The sequence below is a fragment of the Suncus etruscus genome, chromosome 11 (genome assembly GCF_024139225.1).
Source record: "Suncus etruscus isolate mSunEtr1 chromosome 11, mSunEtr1.pri.cur, whole genome shotgun sequence".
Lineage (NCBI taxonomy): Eukaryota > Metazoa > Chordata > Mammalia > Eulipotyphla > Soricidae > Suncus > Suncus etruscus.
The window spans coordinates 74,772,969-74,795,071 of NC_064858.1; the positions used below are offsets into that span (position 1 = coordinate 74,772,969).

At 46.8% G+C, this 22,103-nt stretch overlaps 1 protein-coding gene across 1 annotated transcript; it reads right to left on the reverse strand.

Moving 5' to 3' along the window:
• Positions 1-40: 40 nt before the first annotated feature.
• On the reverse strand, positions 41-21,400 carry DDX23 (DEAD-box helicase 23). The gene is made up of 17 exons (XM_049783374.1): positions 21,270-21,400; positions 15,589-15,794; positions 15,165-15,275; positions 12,979-13,072; positions 12,804-12,869; positions 11,501-11,639; positions 11,100-11,233; positions 10,657-10,769; positions 10,293-10,436; positions 9,972-10,197; positions 9,554-9,699; positions 7,548-7,725; positions 3,664-3,906; positions 2,536-2,687; positions 2,283-2,391; positions 1,149-1,323; positions 41-872 (listed from the first exon to the last, which is right to left on the reverse strand). Exons 2-17 carry the CDS (start codon positions 15,792-15,794, stop codon positions 649-651), a joined length of 2,460 nt encoding a protein of 819 aa, XP_049639331.1. The 5' UTR covers positions 21,270-21,400; the 3' UTR covers positions 41-648.
• Between the last annotated feature and the right edge of the window lie 703 nt (positions 21,401-22,103).

Genomic DNA, 22,103 nt, shown 5'->3' on the forward strand with positions numbered 1-22,103 from the left:
GGTACCAGGGAGAACCCAAAGTTTAGGTAGAAGCAGGCAATCTTAATAGTCATGTATTTATTCTCAGAACATACAAACTTCTCAGAGAATAGAAAACAAATTTCACTCAGCGACTTAAAGATGGACGCAGTCAGCTCACCCTGTCCCCACAACTAATAAAAAAAATTCCCTGGGTAAAGAATGCCTAGAGTGCATAGCACCCTGTGGCACAGGGGCCAGGCACAGTTCTTAACAAGGCTCCCAACTTGTTTTACCATCCAGATAGGTAAACAGCAGTCAAAATGATGAGGGTCCAAGGCCTGTGATCCTCAATACCAAGTCGTTGGGTCTTCAAAGGCAGCAGCTTACACAGTTCTGTCTATGCCAGAAAAGCCCATCCCAACAGCCAGGTTTCTGTTAGTTTGAGACGTGCTGCCTACTGCCTGCCCAAGTAATTGCTAAAAGCCAACAGGACAAGGCAATCTTAAGGTTGCCAGAGACAAAGTGACTTGTTCTCTGCCTCTTATAGCAGTTCCTCTAGGTGCAGCCTCATTCCCAGGGGGTGGTTGGGTGGGAAAGTGCTTGTTTCCTAAGTTCCCAGAGCCCCCGACTGAAGGTCCAGAAGCAGCAGCTTCAAAGCATGCCCTGAAACCTGAGCAATGAATCTGGTCAGGCAAAGATGGTCTCTTCTCGGCGCTTCTTGGTAAGAATGGTGCCTGGCTTATGCTGGGCATCCGGATGGTTGGCTAGCTCAGGGGGGCAGGAGGACACTGGACTCTCCAGGATGGCTTGCTTCAGCTCATAGAACACTGCAGAGTCCTCTTTGGTGAGGAAGGTAATAGCCACACCACTCTTGCCTGCTCGTCCCGTTCGGCCAATACGGTGGATGTAATCTGAGGAGAAAAGCAGTGTCACCCAGGACAGGAAATACAGTGTCTGACACTGCAGGCCACCATGAACCCTCCCACTTCTACATAAATAGCAAGGGCTGCTAAGATGTGTACCACCCACTCCTGAAAAGAGCATTATCTGAGGTGAGCAAACAACTCGTTTGAGATAAATAGCAGGAGCTTTTACCACTTGGAATAATTGAACTTGGCTAAGATGGCCACAGTTCCCTGAATTTGAGTAGTAAGAGGTGAAAATTCAGCTGTCTTCCCCATACTGACCTTCGATGTTTTTGGCCATATCATAGTTGACAACCATAGACACATCTTGAATGTCGATACCACGTCCTGCCACATCTGTAGCCACCAAAATATCCTTGGCCCCAGCCTTGAGGTTGGAGAGCGCAAACTCTCGCTGCTCCTGGCCTTTTCCACCGTGCAGGGTACAAGCATTGTACTGTTGGGAGAATGTGAGGTGATGAAAGAGCACTGGGCCCAGGGTGAGGGGGTAGGCTGAGAGAGTAACAGGTGGAACAGGAAGACTAAACAACTCAGGGTAGGAGCGACAGCACAGCTTGCCTTGCACATAGCTGACCCAGGTTCAATCCCCAGCATCCCATATCATCTCCCTAGTCTGCCAGGAGTAATTACTGAGTGCAGACCCTCAGCTGAGAGTAGTCCCAAAACAAAAAACAATACACGCACAAAGTGAGAAGAGAGATGAGGTGAGTTGAGAGAAAGGAGAGAGAGATGAGTGTAGCAAGGGGCAAGCTGCATGTGATGAGTCACACCAATGAGAAGCTGTCAGAGGGTAAGGGTGAAAGCAGGGGCCTCCTGTTTCAGAAAATTTAAGTGGGGGCCGGAGAGATAGCATGGAGGTAAGGCGTTTGCCTTTCATGCAGGAGGTCATCAGTTTGAATCCCGGTGTCCCATATAGTCCCCCGTGCCTGCCAGGAGCAATTTCTGAGCATGGAGCCAGGAATAACCCCTGAGCACTGCCGGGTGTGACCCAAAAACCACAAAAAAAAAAAAAAAAGAAAAGAAAAGAAAAGAAAATTTAAGTGGTGAGTAGAGGGTAATGTACCCCACCCCTTCAGGCCCTGGTATCCACATGAAGGATAATGATGAATGATCCTCTCTCCTGACCATATCCCTGCTCTGCAAACACTGGCATGTTCCAGACATACCCTCAGTTCCTGCCAGGACATACACCTAAAGCCTCTCCTGGCCTAGCCCACTGTGACGAAATCCTGAATATCTGTTTCCTCCACATGGAAATACCCATCCCTTTGGTGCTGGCATGCTGTCTACCATGAGGTCAAGAACAGAACTGAATGCAGGAGCCTTGGGAGATCTGGCTCATTTTAGGAAGTAGCACCAAAGAAATCAGATTTTGTTCCCCCTTGCCAGACATACCCCCATCTTTTCCAAGGATTTGGCCAAAACATCACAGCCCTTCTTCTGGTTGACAAAAATGATGATGGGTGGATCAAAACCTTGCTCCAAAATTGCCAACAGCTTTTTCCTGGAGAGAAGAGAAAATAAGACACAGTCAAAGAACATGCCCAATCCTGTTCTACAAAATGAGGAAACAGTTCTTCATGTGGCAGAAAAACCACCTCCCCATCACATTTCCATGGAGAACAGCCCCTTTCAGCAGCCTCTTTACCTCTTCTCTGACTCTGACATGAGGAAGACTTTCTGTTCCACACGTTCATGGGGTTTGCCTGCAGAACCAATGTATACCACAGCAGGGCGCCGAAGATAGCTGCGGGCCAGACGTTCCACAGCAGGAGGCATGGTGGCCGTGAACATGACCGTCTATGAAAACAGGAGACTCAGCTCTCATTCAGGCCCAATCACTCTCTACCATCACCAAAGGCAGTACACAACCCACCCTAAAAAAATTAAAATGAGGGGCCGGGCAGTGGCGCTAGAGGTAAGGTGCCTGCCTTGCCTGCGCTAGCCTTGGACGGACCTCGGTTTGATCCCCCGGCATCCCATATGGTCCCCCAAGCCAGGAGCGACTTCTGAGCACATAGCCAGGAGTAACCCCTGAGCATCACCGGGTGTGGCCCAAAAACCAAAAACAAAAAGAAATTAAAATGAGGAGCAGAGAGCTCAAAAGCCTATGCACAATGCTATGCATGTGGGACATCTGGGTTTTATCCCCGGCACTTCATGGTCATTTCACCCTTCTCACCACACACATACCCTCCGGCACTTCTGGGAGCAACCCTCAAGCTCAGAGTTAGGAATAGCTCCCAAGCACAGCCAAGTATAAATCACTCCACAACCACCACCAGAAAAACTATCTAAAACCATGTCAACTCTCTTTTTGGTTTTTGGGCCACACCCGGTGACGCTCAGGGGTTACTCCTGGCTATGCGCTCAGAAGTTCCTCCTGGCTTGGGGGACCATATGGGACACCGGGGGATCGAACCGGTCCGTCCAAGGCTAGTGCAGGCAAGGCAGGCACCTTACCTCTAGCGCCACCGCCCGGCCCACCATGTCAACTCTCACAGACACTGTCTTTGCTTTTCCACTGCTCCCTCCTGCCCATAACTCAGGGTACTCTAACTTTCTGAGATTAGTAGGGCATTGCCAGGTGAAACCATCTGGCTCCACTGCTAGAACCATGAGAGATCAGACACTCAGGCCATCTCTCGCCCCTCTCCCCTTTTCTTTTCTTTTTCTCTTCCTCCCTCCTATCCTCCTTCTCTATGCCAAGGGCAAGGGTGGCTTCAAGCAGGTTTGGCAACTTGCTTCACTTTTTCCAACCCAGGGAAGTCCTTACCTGACGATACTTATGCTTTCCTGACTCAAAGTTAGCCAACATCTTCTCAGGGTCCTCAGCTTCATCAGTGTCCGGCTTCTGGTTGCTGACAGGCATGTGCTCCAGGATCTTCTGGACATCTGGCTCAAAACCCATGTCAATCATCCTGTCTGCTTCATCCAGAACCACATAAGTACAGCGGCTCAACACCAGGTAGCGGTTCTCCAGCACATCAATCAGACGACCTGGGGTAGCGATCACAATCTAGGGGAGATGATGAAAGCATGCATAACTCAACAGGAAGCCCTCCTGTGAACTAGGTACCCTTGTTTTGTTTTTGGGTCACACCCAGCAGCACTCGGGTTACTCCTGGATCTATGCTCAGAAATCGCTCCTGGCAGGCTTGGGGGACCATATGGGATGTTGGAATTCGAACCGCCGTCCTTCTGCATGCAAGGCAAAAGCTTTATTTCCATGCTATCTCTCCGGCCCCACTAGCTACCCTTTTGAACCACAGACTCACAATCCTAAAGAACTTGGGCCCTAACCTCCAGTTATGTTTGACAGCTGTCATAAAATCACTACTTAATGTCCTGGATATGTTGTAGGATGAATGGGGTATCTCGGACTAGACAAAGGAGACAAAACCAGAGGGAATTATCTTAGATGAAAGAGAGTTTAAGAGATACTATGGAGAGATTATATAAAGGCATTAAATTAAGAAGCCTGAAGAAAGCTTTTTATTGAGGGAAGGGGATGGGACCATACCTAGTGGTACTCAGGATTTACTCCTGGCTCTGTGCACAAGGACTATTTGAACTAGGGTTAGCTACGTGCAAGGTAAGCACCTTGACCATACTATCTCTCCTGTCCCAGAAGACTTAATTCTTTTAAGAAAGTTCTCCTGACAGGCATGGTGGCGTGCGCGCGTGTAATCCCAGCTACTAGGGAAGCTGAGGCCAGAGGATCGCTTGAGTCCAGGAGTTCTGGGCTGCAGGGCACTATGCTGATAGGGTGTCTGCACTAAGTTCGACATCAATATGGTGACCCTCCCCCCCCTCCCGGGAGCGGGGAACTCCGAGGTTGCCTAAGGAGAGGCGAAACGGCCCAGGTTGGAAACGGGAGCAGGTCAAAGCTCCCATGCTGATCAGTAGTGGAATTGCGCCTGTGAATAGCCACTGCACTCCAGCCTGGGCAACATAGTGAGATCCTGTCTTTTTTAAAAAAAAAAAAAGTTCTCATGGGCCTGAGATATAGCATGGAGGTAGAGTGTTTGCCTTGTAGGCAGAAGGAGGGTGGTTCGAATCCCGGCATCCCATATGGTCTCCCGAGCCTGCCAGGAGCAATTTCTGAGCATAGAGCCAGGAGTAACCCCTGATCCGCTGGGTGTGACCCTCCCCACAAAAAAAAAATTTGCTTAAGGGGCCGGAAAGAGAGCACAGCGGTTGGGCATTTGTCTTGCACCCGACCCAGGATGGACCTGGTTTGATTCCCGGCATCCCATATGGTCCCCCAAGCCCTGCCAGGAGCAATTTCTGAGCAAAGAGCCACGAGTAACCCCTAAGCACCGCTGGGTGTGGCCAAAAAAATTTTTTTGCTTAAGGGGCCAGAGCGATAGCACAGTGGGTAAGGCATTTGTCTTGCATGGGGCCAACCCAGGCTCAATCCTCAGCTCCCATATGGTCCCCTGAGTCTGCCAAGAGTAATTTCTGAGTGCCGAGACAGGGTAACCCCTGAGCGTGACTGGGTGTGGCCCAAAAACCAAAACCAAAGTCCATAATACTGTCTAAAATAACAAATAAAGATGAGGGCTGGAAGATGCAGCTCACGACATGAAGCTCACCATAAAGAGTGATGAGTTGGCTTTAGATTGCTTTGTGTACTGCTAAGAAATGTTATAATGTACTACAATCGGGGGACTTGTGGACAAAGTAATTGTACATGGGTTCTGCCTTATTTTTCTTTTTTTTTTTTTTTTTTTTGTGAAAATATCAGCTTTATTCGGTGGACAAGACTCTGCCTTATTTTTCTTAATGTTCTTTGACTGTAAGTTCAATATTTAGGCGTCAGCAAGGGGATTTCTTTTCAGAACTCTGTTTATGGGCGATTGTCCTTCCACTGTAACTTTACCTTCTCCTCTGCATCATTGTTCTCATAATTAAAAAAAAAAAATTAGGGCCCGGAGAGCTAGCACAGCGGCATTTGCCTTGCAAGCAGCTGATCCAGGACCAAAGGTGGTTGGTTCGAATCCCGGTGTCCCATATGGTCCCCCAAGAAGCCAGGAGCAACTTCTGAGCGCATAGCCAGGAGTAACCCCTTAGCGTCACAGGGTGTGGCCCAAAAACCAAAAAAAAAAAAAAAAAAAAAAAGCTCTTTGTGGGGCGGAGAGATAGCACAGTGGTGTTTGCCTTGCAAGCAGCCAATCCAGGACCTAAGGTGGTTGGTTTGAATCCTGGAGTCCCATATGGTCTCCCGTGTCTGTCAGGAGCTTTTTTTTTTTTTTTTTTTTGGTTTTTGGGCCACACCCGCCAGTGCTCAGGGGTTACTCCTGGCTGTCTGCTCAGAAATAGCTCCTGGCAGGCACGGGGGACCATATGGGACACCGGGATTCGAACCAACCACCTTTGGTCCTGGATCGGCTGCTTGCAAGGCAAACGCCGCTGAGCTATCTCTCCGGGCCCCAGGAGCTATTTTTGAGCAGATAGCCAGGAGTAACCCCAGAGTGACCACTGGGTGTGGCCCAAAAACAAAACAAAAACAAAAACAAAAAAAAAAGAAAGAAAAAGCTCTTTCCACTCTCTTGCAGTGGCTATGATGTGATGATTTGCATTATATAGCCCTTGATATGTCAAAGCAATAACACCTGCCCTTTGTTTTTTGTTTTTTTTTTTGAGGTGGGGACACCCAATAATGCTAAGAGCCATACATATCTGCACTCCTGGCAGATGACTCCTGGTAGATTCTTGAGACCATATGGGGTGCTGGATCAGCTGTATGCAAGGCAAGTACCCTGTCCAGTGTACTACCACTCTAGCCCCTCTGTCCTTTTTCTTTTTCTTTTTTTGTTTGTGAGTCATAGCCGGAAGTGCTCAGGAATTATTCCTGGCTCAGAAGTCAGGAATTATTCCTGGCAGGCTTGGGAGATTATATGAGGTATTGAGGATTGAACCCAGATAGAGAGCATATAAGGCAGTGCCCTACCCACTATACTATTGCTCTGACTCAACTCTTTTCTTCTCTTTTTTCTTTTTGTTTTTTGGGCCACACCCAGTGATGCTCAGGGGTACTCTTGACTATGCACTCAGAAATCGCTCCTGGGTCCCGGAGAGATAGCACAGCGGCATTTGCCTTGCAAGCAGCCGATCCAGGACCAAAAGTGGTTGGTTTGAATCCCGGTGTCCCGTATGGTCCCCCGTGCCTGCCATGAGTAACCCCTGAGCTGTGTCAGGTGTGGCCCAAAACCCCCCCCCCCAAAAAAAAAAAAAAGAAGAAATTGCTCCTGGCTTGGGGGACCATAAGGAATGCCGGGGGACTGAACCACAGTCAGTCCTAGGCTAGTGTGCACAAGGCAGATAGATGCCTTATCGCTTGCACCACCGCTCTGGCCCTCAATCCTTTTCTTTGACTACATATATAGAAGAATGGAAGAACTAGAAACAAACCCCCTTTACGGTTCCCCCAAACAGAATTTGCCCCGGGGCCGGAGAGATAGCATGGAGGTAAAGCGTTTGCCTTTCATGCAGGAGGTCATCGGTTCGAATCCCAGCATCCCATATGGTCCCCCGTGCCTGCCAGGAGCAATTTCTGAGCCTGGAGCCAGGAATAACCCCTGAGCACTGCCTGGTGTGACCCAAAAACCAAAAAAAAAAAAAAAAAAAAGAATTTGCCCCAAGGTAAGAACAAACCTCACAACCCATGCGCAGCCTGAAGCCCTGGTCTTCTCTGGAGATGCCACCAATGACAGCTACAGTGCGAATGCCTAGTGGCTTCCCAAACTTGATGGTCTCTTCTTCAATCTGCTGAGCCAGCTCACGAGTGGGGGCCAGGATGATAGCATAAGGGCCCTGGTCTGACTCTTCAATCCTGTAGTAAATGGGACACCCCAGTTTCAAGAGCTGTTTCTTATCCAACCACAAACCAGAGCAAGAGAAAGTCATTCACCACCCCATGGGGGGGACCTTCCCTAAGTGAGCTTAGTAGATCTGGTGGTGCTCCTGCTAGCAATTCCTGGCCAACTGGGAAGTTGGTTCACTGCAAGGGCCTGAGGGTATGATGCTGCTCTGAACTGCAGTGCTGGGCCAACCCAGCACTGTCTGGGACCACTATTGGGGATTCAACCCAGCTGGGGGCTTGCTATCTCCTGACCCAAAAGCAGCTATGAAATGGGAAGTGTGACCAAAAAAGAGATATAATCATCTCCTTTAAAATCACAGACTTGGAGAGAAGACTTAAAGGCTAAGTACATGCTTTGTGTGAGGGAAGCCAAGGTTTGATCCCCAATACCACATGGTCCCGAAAGCACTACCAGAAGTAACCCTGAGCACAGCCATCAGGAGTAGCTCCCAAAAGACTACTGGGTATGCCCCCCCAAAAAACAAAAAGATAAAAAAGAGACTCTTGAACTGGATAGACAGTCCAAATAGTAGAATATATGAGCAGGACTAGGTTCAAACCCCCAGTATCACATGTCCCTGAGCACGCTGGGGCAGCTCTGATGCTATCCACTATCACCAAAACTGACAGGCCAGTATTAGGAGCATCTCTGGACGAGGCTGAGTATTGCTGGGAGTGGCACCCACAGTTACCAACATCATTGGGTATGACCCCTATAAAAAATTCAGGGGGGGGTCCCAGAGAGATAGCACAGTGGCGTTTGCCTTGCAAGCAGCCGATCCAGGACCAAAGGTGGTTGGTTCGAATCCCGGTGTCCCATATGGTCCCCCGTGCCTGCCAGGAGCTATTTCTGAGCAGACAGCTAGGAGTAACCCCTGAGCACTGGCGGGTGTGGCCCAAAAACCAAAAAAAAATTAAAAAAAAAAATTCAGAGGAGGACTTGAGTGATAGCGCAGCGGGAGGGTGTTTGCCTCGCACGCGGCTGGCCCAGGACAGACCTCAGTTCAATCCCCAGTGTCCCATATGGTTCCCCAAGCCAGGAGCGATTTTTGAGCAAATAGCCAGGGATAACTCCTGAGCATCACCGGTGTGACCCCAAAACAAAAACAAAACAAAACGAAACAAAAAAAAATTCAGAGAGACTGGAGAGCAGTACAGTGGAGTAGGGTTCTTGCTTTGCATGTGGCTGATCCCCAGAATCCCATATTGTCCCTCGAACACTCCCAGGATTAATTCCTGGATGCAGAGCCAGGAGTAACCCTTGAATATCACTGGGTGTAGCCCAAAACCAAAAATAAATTCAGAGACTCTAGTTGACTGAGACTATGGCTTGGTGGTAGTATTTGTGCCTCTTATGAGTGAGGCCCTAGATTTGATCCCCAGCTTCCAAAAAAATCAAACAAAAAAAAGAGGAGAGTCAACTTCTGGGGGTGATGGTGATCTTTTCAAACAATAAAATAATGTATTTTTCTTTGGTTACCATGATCCCGTTATACCCTGGTGAAGTCCTGTTTTAATTCCCAATACCACAAAATAAAACATTCATTTGCGGGGCCGGAGAGATAGCATGGAGGTAAGGCGTTTGCCTTTCATGCAGGAGGTCATCGGTTCGAATCCCGGCGCCCTATATGGTCCCCTGTGCCTGCCAGGAGCAATTTCTGAGCCTGGAGCCAGGAATAACCCCTGAGCACTGCCAGGTGTGACCCAAAAACCAAAAAAACAAAAACAAAAACAAAAAAAAACATTCATTGCCCATTTATCCTTTCATAAATAGTCTATTAGTGTCATTTGAGCCCACCTGTCAATTTTGGGAAGTGTGGTGATCCAAACCAACAGTGGGATGAGGAAGGCTGCTGTCTTGCCACTGCCAGTTTCAGCCACACCAATGATGTCACGATTCTGTAGCCCAATGGGAATTGCCTGGCGCTGGATAGGTGTTGGTTCCTAAATGAACCAAACAGAAATGAAATTATACTCCCAAAGTGGGCACATATACCAGCACAGTAGAACATCAACCACTCAGTAGTGGGCAACCAAGAAGAAATACAATCACAAAAGGCCAAAGCTTGCACCAGAACTGTGAGACAATGTAACCTTGGCACACATTAGCAGACAAGACAGAGCCAAGGAACCCAATTTTGTGATGCAAATTAAGCTTGTACCCCTTAGCACATAAGGATGTTTCAGATCTTCTGAGCTAATCTGCTCCTCCTTACCTTGTAACCACACTTATCAATGACCTCCAAGATATGTGGGGGCAGAGAAGAGTCTTTCCAGGATCGGATGGGATTGGGGATCTTGCCACCTTTGGTAGTGATGCTGTAGTCTTCACGAAAGATTCGCCAGTCCCTGTCTGTCATCTCATCTAACTTCTTCTGAGACCAATGCCGATCATCCCAGCGCTGCTTGGCTTCCTTCTTACGAAGTTTGCGAAGTCTTGCCCTGGAGTAGGACAAAAGAAATATATGGACTTTCTCCTCCACTTCCCTGCTGGAGAGACTTGAGCATTACATAACCAGCCAGATCTGCCCACTCACTCCTCTTGCTCCTTTTCTTCCAGTGTCCGCCTCTTCTCCATTAGATCGCCATAGAAACGTGACTGCTCTCGTTTCTGCTGCTTTAGGTCAATGCCTGCAATGAAGCCACGCCCCAACAACTGTACCTGGTGCCGTTCTTTATAACTGGAATTAAATAGGAGAAAAGAGGATTTGTTGCAGCAGGAGGAGGGAAGGGTAGACTACCAAGAAGTGCCAATTCCACTTCTGACGTGAACTTTTCCTCGCCCAGAAAGTGACTGACTTAGTTGTTCAATTATCCCAACCCAGTTTATCTTACATCTATCTTCATGATTATCAGAACTGCCTTGCTGAAAACAACTGGTGTATAATGAAAGTCACTCACAGAGGGTTGTAGTCAATGGATGTGTCTTCAGATGCATCCCATTCAAAGACAAATTTGCGATCATTGAGGTGCCTTGTTCGGCGTCTCTTCTTAATGCCACCCAGATAACGCTCCTGCCCAGGAATAGAACACAAAAGCCTATCAAGCTCAAGGTTCAAATCGGAAATGGAGAACTCCTTAAGCCCATTTATTTGTTTTGTTGTTGTTCTTGTTGTTTATTTTGGTTGAGCCATACCTGTGGCACTCAAGGATTACTCATGGCTCTGTACTCGAAATCGCCCCCTGGCAGGCTCAGGGGACCATATGGGATGCTGGGAATTGAACCACTGGCAGTCCTGGGTCCACTGCATGCAGGGCACACGCCCTACAGCTGTGCTATCTCTCTGGCTCCAAGCCCACTTATTTGTATGTGATGAAAGTGAAAACAGAGTTAATGCCTGTACCTTAATGGCATGCAGCTCCTTGCTCTTATCTTTCTCCTCTCGAATCTTCTGTCGTCCTTCCTCATCCTCGTTTCCATTTGTCTCCCGCTCCATCCGTTCCCTGCGCTCCCGACGTTCCCGTTCCTGAGGGTCTTCTACAGAATAAAGAAAGCAAATCTGTAGAAAAATTCAGTGGAAGACAAAAAGGAAAAATTGGTATAAAACCAAATAAGAAAAAAAAACAACAACAACAACAACAAATAAGGAGCAGGGGGGATCTGTGAAATGAAGACTTCAGAAAAAAAAGTAAATTTCCCCCATCTTCCAAACGCCACGCAAACGTATTTCCAGCTTCCCAGAATGACAGTACCAACCCATTGACCCTTTTCTCCACCCTCTGGGAACATGAGTAGAAAACAAACCCAACATCTTCCTGCCCAAGTCTTGGAACTGTTTCCTTTTCTTCCTTTCCTCTTCAAGCATCTTCTGCCGTTCTTCCACTTCCTGCTGCCGGCGTTTTAGAGCTTCTGCCTCTCTTTCTGCTTTGGAGAGGAACTTGGGCTACAAAAAAGATCGGAACTATAAACTAAGGGTCTGAGAACAGAATATCATCACAACACTGACAAGAAAATGGAAGACAGTCTGGAAATATTTGCTGAGGTACTAAGCCTGTTAAAGAAAACGAAGTAGAACTAGGACCCTGTATAAGCTGGGCTGTGTGCCCTTCAACATTCCCCTATGTCAAAACTCTGACTCTCAGTACTTCAGAAAGCAACTGCTAGATTTGACAACGGGGCTTTTATAAAAAAGTGATAAAAGTGGAGACAGAGCAAGAGCACAGTGAGTAGGGTTTTGCCTTGCATGCAGCCAATCCAGGTTTGATACCCAGCATTCCATATGGTCCCCATAGCCTGCCAGGAGCGATTTCTGAGCCAGCAGTAACCCCTGAGCATCACTGGGTGGTGTAACTCACAAACAAACAAACAAAACAAAAACAACAACAACAAAAGTGATAAAAGTAATGAGGGGTCGGAGCGATAGCACAGCGGTAGGGCATTTGCCCTGCACACAGCTGACCCAGGATGGACCTCAGTTAGATCCCCCAGCATCCCATATGGTCCCCAGAGCCAGAAGCGATTTCTGAGTGCATAGTCAGAAGTAACCCTTGAGCGTTACCAGGTGTGGCTCAGAAACAGACAAAGAAACAAAAAGTAATGTGAGAGAAACTACAGCGCAGACTCTATTTCAATCTGAGGTCCATCATGAAGTCATTTGCACACACAGGATGCCAAAGGCATGCATATAGTGAACCACATGAAAAGAAAAGAAAGACCTGCACAAGCCACCCGAGGAGGCCTCAGAGGAAACATGTTGACCTCATACTTCCAGCCTGTGCGATTATGAGAGTGTTCATCTCTGTGGTCAATGTTCTAATGATCCTGGTCAACTTAACACTACTCTCGCCTTCTTTTTTTTTTTTTTTTTTTTTTTTTTTTGGTTTTTGGGCCACACCCTGTGACGCTCAGGGGTTACTCCTGGCTATGCGCTCAGAAGTTGCTCCTGGCTTCTTGGGGGACCATATGGGACGCCGGGGGATCGAACCGCGGTCCGTCCTAGGCTAGCTGGGACGCCGGGGGATCGAACCGCGGTCCGTCCTAGGCTAGCAGGCAAGGCAGGCACCTTACCTCCAGCGTCACCGCCCGGCCCCTACTCTCGCCTTCTTACCTTAGCCTCTGCTTCTTCCTCAGCCTTTTTCTTGGCCAGAAGTTCCTCCAGGGATAGTGGCTGGGCCTAAAGTTAAAACAAAAACTTCAGCCATAAAAGCTATTTCCCTTTTGAATATCAGCAAAGTTAGGCTTGAATTAAAGAAGAAAATGAGAAAACCCTTCTGCTTCTTTACCTTAGGCTTCTTATCACCATGTTCATCCTCCTCATCCCTCTTAGAGTCTCTGTCTTTCCGAAATTTAAAATCTTTTCCTCGACCAGGAGATAAACTTTAAGGAAAAGGAAAAAGAAGCGTTCAAGTCACTTTCATCCTATTCCAATGGGGTTCAAGCTGAGCCTCAAAACAAAACAAAAATTCCCTTGACTCAACAGGAGTGATCCAAAGCCATCAACCATGGGTAATAAGCCCTTTTACAGTCAGGGTCACACTGCTAGTTCAGAATCCAAACATAGTCCAACTCTACTCGAGTCTCCTTTCCAAAGAATAATAATCCCTTCTTGAAAGTGGGACTTTACTACTGAAGCCAAAAGTATCTTCTCCAGGGCTAGAGCAATAATACAGTGGAGAGGGCATTTGCCTCGAATATGGCCAACATGGATTGGACTCCCAGCACCCTTTTGGCTTTCTGAGACTACCAAGAATGATCCCTGAGTAATAATCTGGGAGTTAGCCCTGAGCACCTCTGGATGTAAACCAAACCAAAACAAGAAAAATCCAAAATTTTTCTTCAGGGGCCAGAGAGAGAAAGCATAATGGGCTAATACCCAGAATCACAGAGTCTCCCCAAGAAGCACAGAGCTAGGAACACTGCCACATTTTCTTCAAAACAAAGAAATAAAGACCAAGTTTGCATCAAATAGCAATTGCTCACTGAACAGAGAATTCCGTTAAATGTTGTAGTTCTTAGTGAACTTAGCCTACACCCCCTGACCAATCCCCTTCCCAGATAGTTATTCGTGTCTTCTCTTCATTTTTCCTACCAGTCTAGCAATCCTTTTCCCATATCTAATGAAGATTGTCCTCACTCCAAGCCTAAAAAAAGCTTGCACAAGAGGGGGCCAGAGAGCTAGCACAGTGATAAGGCATTCGCTTTACATGTAGAAGAATGGTGGCTCAAATTCCAGCATCCCATACGGTCCCCTGAGCCTGCCGGGGCGATTTCTGAGCGTAAAGCCAGGAGTAGCCCCTGAGCGCTGCCGGGTGTGACCCAAAACCAAAACCAAAAAAAAAAAAAAAAAAGAAAGTCTCCAGAGAAACAAGATACTGAGTCACTATCCCAGTAAACACACATTATAAATATCCTGAGAAAAAGCTGAATAATCTGATGGAGCTAAAGAAATACTATGGGTGGGCCGGAGAGAGAGCATAGAGTAAGGCATTCACCTTTCATGCAGAAGGACGGTGTGACCCAAAAACAAAAACAAAACAAAACAAAAAAATACTATGGATACTGGGAACCTTTTCAAAACCCCTTTTCTTTCTTTCTTTCTTTTTTTTTTTTTTGGTTTTTGGGTCACACCCGGCAGCGCTCAGGGGCTACTCCTGGCTCTATGCTCAAAAATTGCTCCTGGCAGGTTCAGGGGACCATATGGGATGCCGGGATTTGAACCACCATCCTTCTGCATGCAAGGTAAACGTCCTACAGCTGTGCTATCTCTCTGGCTCTCAAAACCTTTTCTTTTCTTTCTTTTTTTTTGGGGGGGGGGGGTCACACCCGGCAGCGCTTGGGTTACTCCTGGTTCCATGCTCAGAAATTGCTCCTGGCAGGCACAGGGGATCATTTGGGATGCTGGGATTTGAACCAATGACCTTCTGCATGAAAGGCAAATGCCTTACCTCCATGCTATCTCTCTGGCCCCCCTCAAAACCTTTTCTAAGTAGAACTAGATAACCCCCAAATTGTGACTTAATTAACTAGCTATACTTAACTAACGGTGATGTATGCTTAGAGGGCAAAACCACAATATAGTGGTTAGAATACCTCCCTTGCACATAGCGACCCAAGTTTGGTTCCTAGTACCCCATCTCCCCATGAGCCAGTGAAGGGTAATTCCTGAATGCAATCAGAAGTAATACCTGAGCACTGCTGGGTGTGGCTCCCAAAACAAACAATAAAAAGATGATGTTTGCTTATACTCCAATATCATATGATCCATCAATAGTGAGTCAGGGATAGACCCCAAGCATCACTTGGTACAACAAGCAAGCATACAAACAAATGAAAAGATGCAAAAGACAGCTCTGGATAACTAGTAGCAGGATCATTTAAGAAAGTTATTTCTCCACAAAGATGAGCTAGCTTAGATGCAGTGAGAATGAGATGGGAATATTCCCAAAGGCTACCCTCAGCTCCTAGATACCTAGATCGTTTGCGGTCTTTGTCCCGTCTGTGCCCATCCTTATCCCGATCTCGGTCCTTCTTATTGCGGTCCCGCTCCTTATCCCGTTCTCGTTCTTTGTGCCTTCGTTCTCTGAAAAAAGAACATTGAAGAAATTACTAGATAGTTCCAGAATATTCCACTTCATAGCAATGCTAAAAAGATTCCCATGCTCTCTCCTAACGAAGGCAGTATTTTACAAATTCTAAGGCCTTATCTATCAGAGTTGTACTGCTAAGTATTAATGACAATGACTGATCATAAATTATGTAACAGAATTATCTTCCTTGATCATCTTACATGTTCCCTCTTAAAGTATATGAAAGACTAATATCCTAATACAGGAAGCAAGAGAGAAATCTGAGATACATTCTCCCTCAACAAGGATCACAGACAGTTATTCCACCTTTCTGTGGACTTGGACCGGGAGCGGGAGCGAGAGCGGCTGATTCGTCTCCTGTCCCTGGACCGATGCCGCTTCCTGTCTTTAATGGGGGAGGACTTCCGGTCACGGTCTCTATCCCGTTCTCTGTCAGGAGTCCGAGATCGCTTCCTTTCTTCCTTGGAAGGTGATACCTCACGGTCCTTCTTGTCAGCCAGCTCTCCTGCCATCTGTCATGGAGAAGAGAAGTCCTTATGTACTCAGTTGTGGTCAAAAGTGCTTATAGGGGGCCAGAGCTATAGCACAGTGGTAAGGCGTTTGCCCTGCACGCGGCCAACACAGGACAGACCCCGGTTCGAATCCCGGCATCCCATATGGTTCCTGACCCTGCCAGGAGCGACTTCTGAGTGCAGAGACAGGAGTAACTCCTAAGTGCTGCTTATAGGTGAGCTGGAGCAATAGCACAGGGGGCAGGGTGTTTGCCTTGCACACAGCCCTCTGGGTTCGACTACTGGCATCCCATCTGGATCCTCCAAGCCTGCTAGAAATTATTCCTGAGCTTAAAGGCAGGAGTAACTCTAAGTAGCAGTGGATGTTGCCTCTAGACCTTCTATCCCACCATAAAAAGTGCTTATAGGGGCAGGGAGGCAGGCACCTTAAAGGGCTGGATTTCATGGTTGCCTGAGCAGTAAGCTAGGAGTAGCCCCTGATATCATTGGTATGGACCAAGAACAGACCAGAAAAAAAAAAAAAAATCTGGGGCCGGAGAGATAGCATGGAGGTAAAGCGTTTGCCTTTCATGCAGGAGGTCATTGGTTCGAATCCCAGCATCCCATATGGTCCCCCGTGCCTGCCAGGAGCAATTTCTGAGCCTGGAGCCAGGAATAACCCCTGAGCATTGCTGGGTGTGACCCAAAAACCATAAAAAAAAAAAAAAATCACTGAACAGTTTATATATAATTAACTTACCCTCAAAACAACCCTAGATAGGATTGCTGAGTCACTACCAATGTTGGCTTGCCAGCTTCATAATGAAGAAATGAAATTCAGAATAATTTCATAGAATAAATTGGCTGCACTTTTTTTCATTACACTATTCCATCCATAAGTCTCTTTGTTATTTATTTTTATTGTTATTTATTTTTAAAAGTGTGCAAAGAGCCAATAAGGCAGTTCAAAGGGCTAAGCACATGCTTTGCATGTCGGAGCCTCAGGTTCAATCCCTGGTACCATGTGATCCCCTAAGAATCACTGGAAATGGGCCCGGAGAGATAGCACAGCGGCGTTTGCCTTGCAAGCAGCCGATCCAGGACCAAAGGTGGTTGGTTCGAATCCCGGTGTCCCATATGGTTCCCCCGTGCCTGCCAGGAGCTATTTCTGAGCAGACAGCCAGGAGTAACCCCTGAGCATCGCCGGGTGTGGCCCAAAAACCAAAAAATAAAAGAATCACTGAAAATGGCTCCCAGCACTGTCTAAAGTTAAAAATAAAAATAAGTGCATATTGGGGCCAGAGAGATAGCACAGTGGTAGGGCATTTACCTTGCACACAGCCGATCCAGGACAGATGGTGGTTCGAATCCCAGCATCCCATATGGTACCCCATGCCTGCCAGGAGTGATTTCTGAGCCCAGAGCCAGGAGTAACCCCTGAGTGTCAGTGGGTGTGACCCCCCCCCAAAAAAGTTCATAATGACTATACCTTATTTTTATAATTACACTACAAGATTATTTTAGAACTTTATTAGATCCACCAGCCTATTAGGATCAGTCAACACATATATATCTAAGGAAGACAAGTTCTCATCTCAGGCCAGAGAGGTAGTACAGGGGTTAATGCACTTGCCTTGCAAGAATTCAATCCTCATTTGATCCATGGCACAACATATGGTACCCTGAGCACAAGCAGGAGTGATGCCTGATTTCAAAAAAACAAAGTAAACCCTGAGTCCCTGTGGTCCAAAAACCAAAAAAGCTTGGATTCTATGATTTTCATTGAACATGGATTTGAATCTAACTAAACTGGGAACCTAGAAACTGTTAAATTGGAAATTACGTGATAATTTATATTTTTAAAGAAACATTTGATATCTAGCAAGAAAATATAGAGTAGAGGAATGGAGATATAGCTAAGAGGCTAGAGCACATACTTTGTATATAGAAAGTCTGGGTCTGAGCCCCAGCACCCATCACAAGATCCCCCAAAGACTAGTGGAAGTGACTCTCAGAATACAGTGGCCTCTGAATACTGATAAGCATGGACTCTACCCTCAACAACAAATAGAAACGGTGAGAGTGCTATTATAATCAATACTCCAGGTAGAGATGACAGTGGCCAATTCTAGGAAAGTGGCAACAAGATGAAAAGCAAAAAGTAGATAGGAGTGATAATACAGCAGGTAAGGTGCTTTCTTGCATGTAGTCAACACAGGTTCAATTCCCCAGCATCTATCCATATAGTTCCCTGAATATAAGGCTCCACATGTAATCCTACCCCAGGGAAGATCTGGAGCAGGGATCAACACGGGAAATAATCCAAACCAAGCTGAGGAGAGTAAAGCGTGTGGTACCGCGTGGAGAGAGAGAGAGAGAAGCCCGCCAAACCCACAGTTTTTATTAAGTACCAGAGTTCACAACTGAGGTGGGGGGAATGGCAGACAAAAGACTTATCCCTGATGCTAATCCCAACTAGGTAGCCTTAGAAATGTAAGGAGAGGGGGAAGGACAAGAAGCCAACATTTATTAGGGTGAAAACAGGTTGTAGCCCAACACCTGAACACTGCCAGGAGTAACTGCTGAGTACAGATCCAGGATTAACCCCTGAGCACAGGTGGGTTTGACCTCAAAACAAAAAGAAAAGTAGTATTCAGGTTCAGGATATACTTTGGAAGAACAAACAAGTCTGACTATGGAGGGAGAAGAGAAAAAGGGATACAAAGACAGCTCCTAAGGTTAAGTCCTTTACAACCTAATAGTTTGTGGGGCCACTAGTAACCAGAGAAAACCAGAGAAGGAATAAATTCAAAAGGAAATTAAAGTTTTATCTTGGTAACATTCATTGAGTGGTCTAAATACAAAAATCAGGTAAAAAGGCCAGGTTGCAGTACATCCCTGACATGTGCAAGGCATATTCCCCAGAATTTCCTGGCCCCTCACACTGTCATTTATGCCTTGGCAGCATCCAAGCACCACTAAGGTGATCTTGGTAACCTACCTGAACTTCTGGACCCAAAGCAACATCACACGACAAAAGCTATGGGTAGGCTGGCCAGGTATCACCAAGAGTGGCCCTGGAATTCACTGAGCACTGGCTAGGAGCCAAAATCAAGTGGCAGCCAGAGAGATAGCACAGCTGTAAGGCATTTGCCTTGCACTCAGTTGATATGGTGGTTCTAATCCCGGCATCCCATTTGGTCCCCCGAGCCTGCCAGGAGTGATTTCTGAGAGCAAAGCCAGGAGTAACCCCTGAGTGCCGCTGGATGTGACCCCCCCCCAAAAAAAAAATCAAGTGGCTATTACAGAAAGTCAATTTGAAAATAAAATTTTGGAACTCAGGAAAAAGTTTGGTGACACAAATTTCAGTCATCAGTACACTTTTAGGTCATAAATATTAAATGATATTACATACGTAGGCAATTTTAGCCATGCATCACTAATGACTGAGATATAATCTGAGAAATACAACATTAGGTGATTTGTCATTGCTCTATGGTCTAGCTTACCATATACCCAATTATTTGGTAGTACCTTTCGGAACCATTGTCATATATTCTGTTAAATGATGATGAAATTATTCGTAGGCAATGCATGACTGTAAAGAAAAATATAGAGGGGTCGGAGCGATAACACAGCAGGTAGGGCATTTGCCTTGCACGTGGCCAACCCGGGATGGATCCAGGTTCAATCTCCGGCATCCCAAATGGTTCTGGGCCTGCTAGGAGCAATTTCTGAGTACAGAACCAGGAAAAACCCCTGAGCATCATCGGGCATGTCCCAAATTCCTCCCAAAAAGAAAAAGTAAATAGAAAAGAGGAAGACCCCAGATTGAACTCTAAACAATGTTTGTTTTTTTTTGTTTTTTTTGGTTTTTTTTTTTGGGTTTTTGGGCCACACCCGGTAACGCTCAGGGGTTACTCCTGCTATGTGCTCAGAAGTTGCTCCTAGCTTGGGGGACCATATGGGACACCAGGGGATCGAACCGCGGTCCGTCCAAGGCTAGCGCAGGCAAGGCAGGCACCTTACCTTCAGCGCCACCGCCCGGCCCCGAACTCTAAACAATGTACTAGTTAAAGGTCACGCACAGAAGGAGCCAGAGAGATAGTTCAAGAGTCTGGAATACATACTCTGATTGCAGGAGGCTGTGTTCCATTCCCAGTCCCACATAGTTCTCTGAGAAGTAGTCCCGGCCTAAGCACTGTTCCTTCCCCCTTCACTCCTCCCACTCACCCCCCAAAAAAAGGGAAAGAAAAGACTAGAAGCAAGCGAGAAAAGAGAAGAAAAAAAGTAAAGTATGTCCCATAGAACCCAAAAATGAGCTTCAGTTGGTAGTCAACTTAGTTGAGAAGGATGAGGACATGGAGAAATGACCCTTTTATTTAGAAAACAGTTGGTGTGCTTAGGAATTGTTTTGCTAGTTGGTTGTAGGATAAGCCTGAGACCCATGCATTTAGAAGAGAATAAAAATTGAGAGTAGGGCCCGGAGAGATAGCACAGCGGCGTTAGCCTTGCAAGCAGCCGATCCAGGACCAAAGGTGGTTGGTTCGAATCCCGGTGTCCCATATGGTCCCCCGTACCTGGCAGGAGCTGTTTCTGAGCAGACAGCCAGGAGTAATCCCTGAGCATCGCCGAGTGTGGCCCAAAAACAAAAACAAACAAACAAAAAAAAAAAACAAAACAAAATTGAGAGTAAGAAGACAGTAAATACAAACAACTTTTATTGTGGGTTTTACTGGAAACAAAGGCCAAATAAACTAGCAGAACTTTCCTAACAAACTTTCCTCCCAAACTTCCAGAATTTGAGTTCCACGTTTCTTTAATAAGCAGAGCTGATTCCTATTTTCATTCAATGAAACATTTCTTAAGCCTTCACAACACGAAGGCACAGTGAATTATAGAAAAGTCTAATAAAGCAGCGCGAGCCTGTCCACAGAGAGCTTTCAGACAATAAAAGGTATGAGACCAAGATGAAGGAAGACTCCAGAAGGATCAGGAGAGATCAGAGGAGCTTCCTCTCACTTATAAAAGGTGATTTAGAAGACCAAAGAAGTAGCTCTTGAGCATTTAAATATAGGCAGCAATTAAAGATGTGTAACTGAGAGTGAGGAAAAGAAATAATTCCCCCCCAAAAAACACAAGAGGTGCAGAGGCGGGAAAGCAAGACTGGCCCTGGGAGAAAAGACATGATATCAAATCTGACTGGAGTCAAGATTAGCTAATAAAAATCTGAGGAATTTAAGATCACATTGGCCTTTTCACAGGACTGGCGATTGGCGAGAAACCTTTTCCAGGGTGAACTGTGCCTCCAGGAGCCACCACTCCTCCAGGGGCCCGAGCACCTTCGGTCTTGCCCGACCAAGCTTTCCGGGCTCGTGCCTTTTTCCTACAGCATTCTTCGGGCGCCAAGTAACAGAGGCAAGGTGCACAGCCTCGTCACCACCTCTCACCCTCTTTGCATTTCCCTAAGAACAATATCCACCTCCCGGGACTCACCACTCTGAGTCTGAACCGCTCAACGCGGCCTCAACGTCGCGGAGCAGCCGCCATCTTTCCTGTTTCCTGGTCGCCGAAATAGCCTCCCGGCCGCGGGGCCTGCTGGGAAAGCGAGTTTTTAGCGCGGAGAGGAGGGACTGACAGTCGAGGCTTGAGAACTACCAGTCCCAGGATGCACCGCGCGAGCGCCGGTCCTGAGCCGCGGGGTCTGCCGGGAAATGTGGTTCCTCCATACACTTCCGTGTCCCGGAGGAAGAATTATGAGCTGTTGTTTTCTGTTTTGGGGGTCACATCTGGTGCTACTCAGGGGTTACTTCCTTCTTTTTTTTTTTTTTTTAGAAATCGCTCCTGGCGGGGCCGGGCGGTGGCGCCAAAGGTAAGGTGCCTGCCTTGCCAGCGCTGCCTTGGACGGACCGCGGTTCGATCCCCCGGTGTCCCATATGGTCCCCCAAGCCAGGAGCAACTTCTGAGCACATAGCCAGGAGTAACCCCTGAGCGTTACCGGGTGTGGCCCAAAAACCAAAAAAAAAAAAAAAAAAAAAAAAAGAAATCGCTCCTGGCTGGGGGACCATATGGGATGCCGGAGGATTGAACTGCGGTTCGTTCTAGTTCTTTTTTTTTAATTATATATATATATATATATATATATATATATATATATATATATATATATATATATATATATATATATTTGATTTTTGGGCCACACCCGTTTGACGCTCAGGGGTTACTCCTGGCTATGCGCTCAGAAATCGCTCCTGGCTTGGGGGGACCATATGGGACGCCGGGGTTCGAACCGCGGTCCGTCCTACGCTAGTGCTTGCAAAGCAGACA

Bases quoted from the DNA above. Each gene is read 5' to 3' on its own strand.
- DDX23 (XM_049783374.1), bottom strand. From the start codon at position 15,794: ATGGCAGGAGAGCTGGCTGACAAGAAGGACCGTGAGGTATCACCTTCC. The intron at 2,688-3,663 runs GTAAGGACTTCC...CTGTTTTCATAG, and splicing joins GAAAGCATAAGTATCGTCAG to ACGGTCATGTTCACGGCCAC. The intron at 2,392-2,535 runs GTAAAGAGGCTG...TCTTCTCTCCAG, and splicing joins ATGTCAGAGTCAGAGAAGAG to GAAAAAGCTGTTGGCAATTT.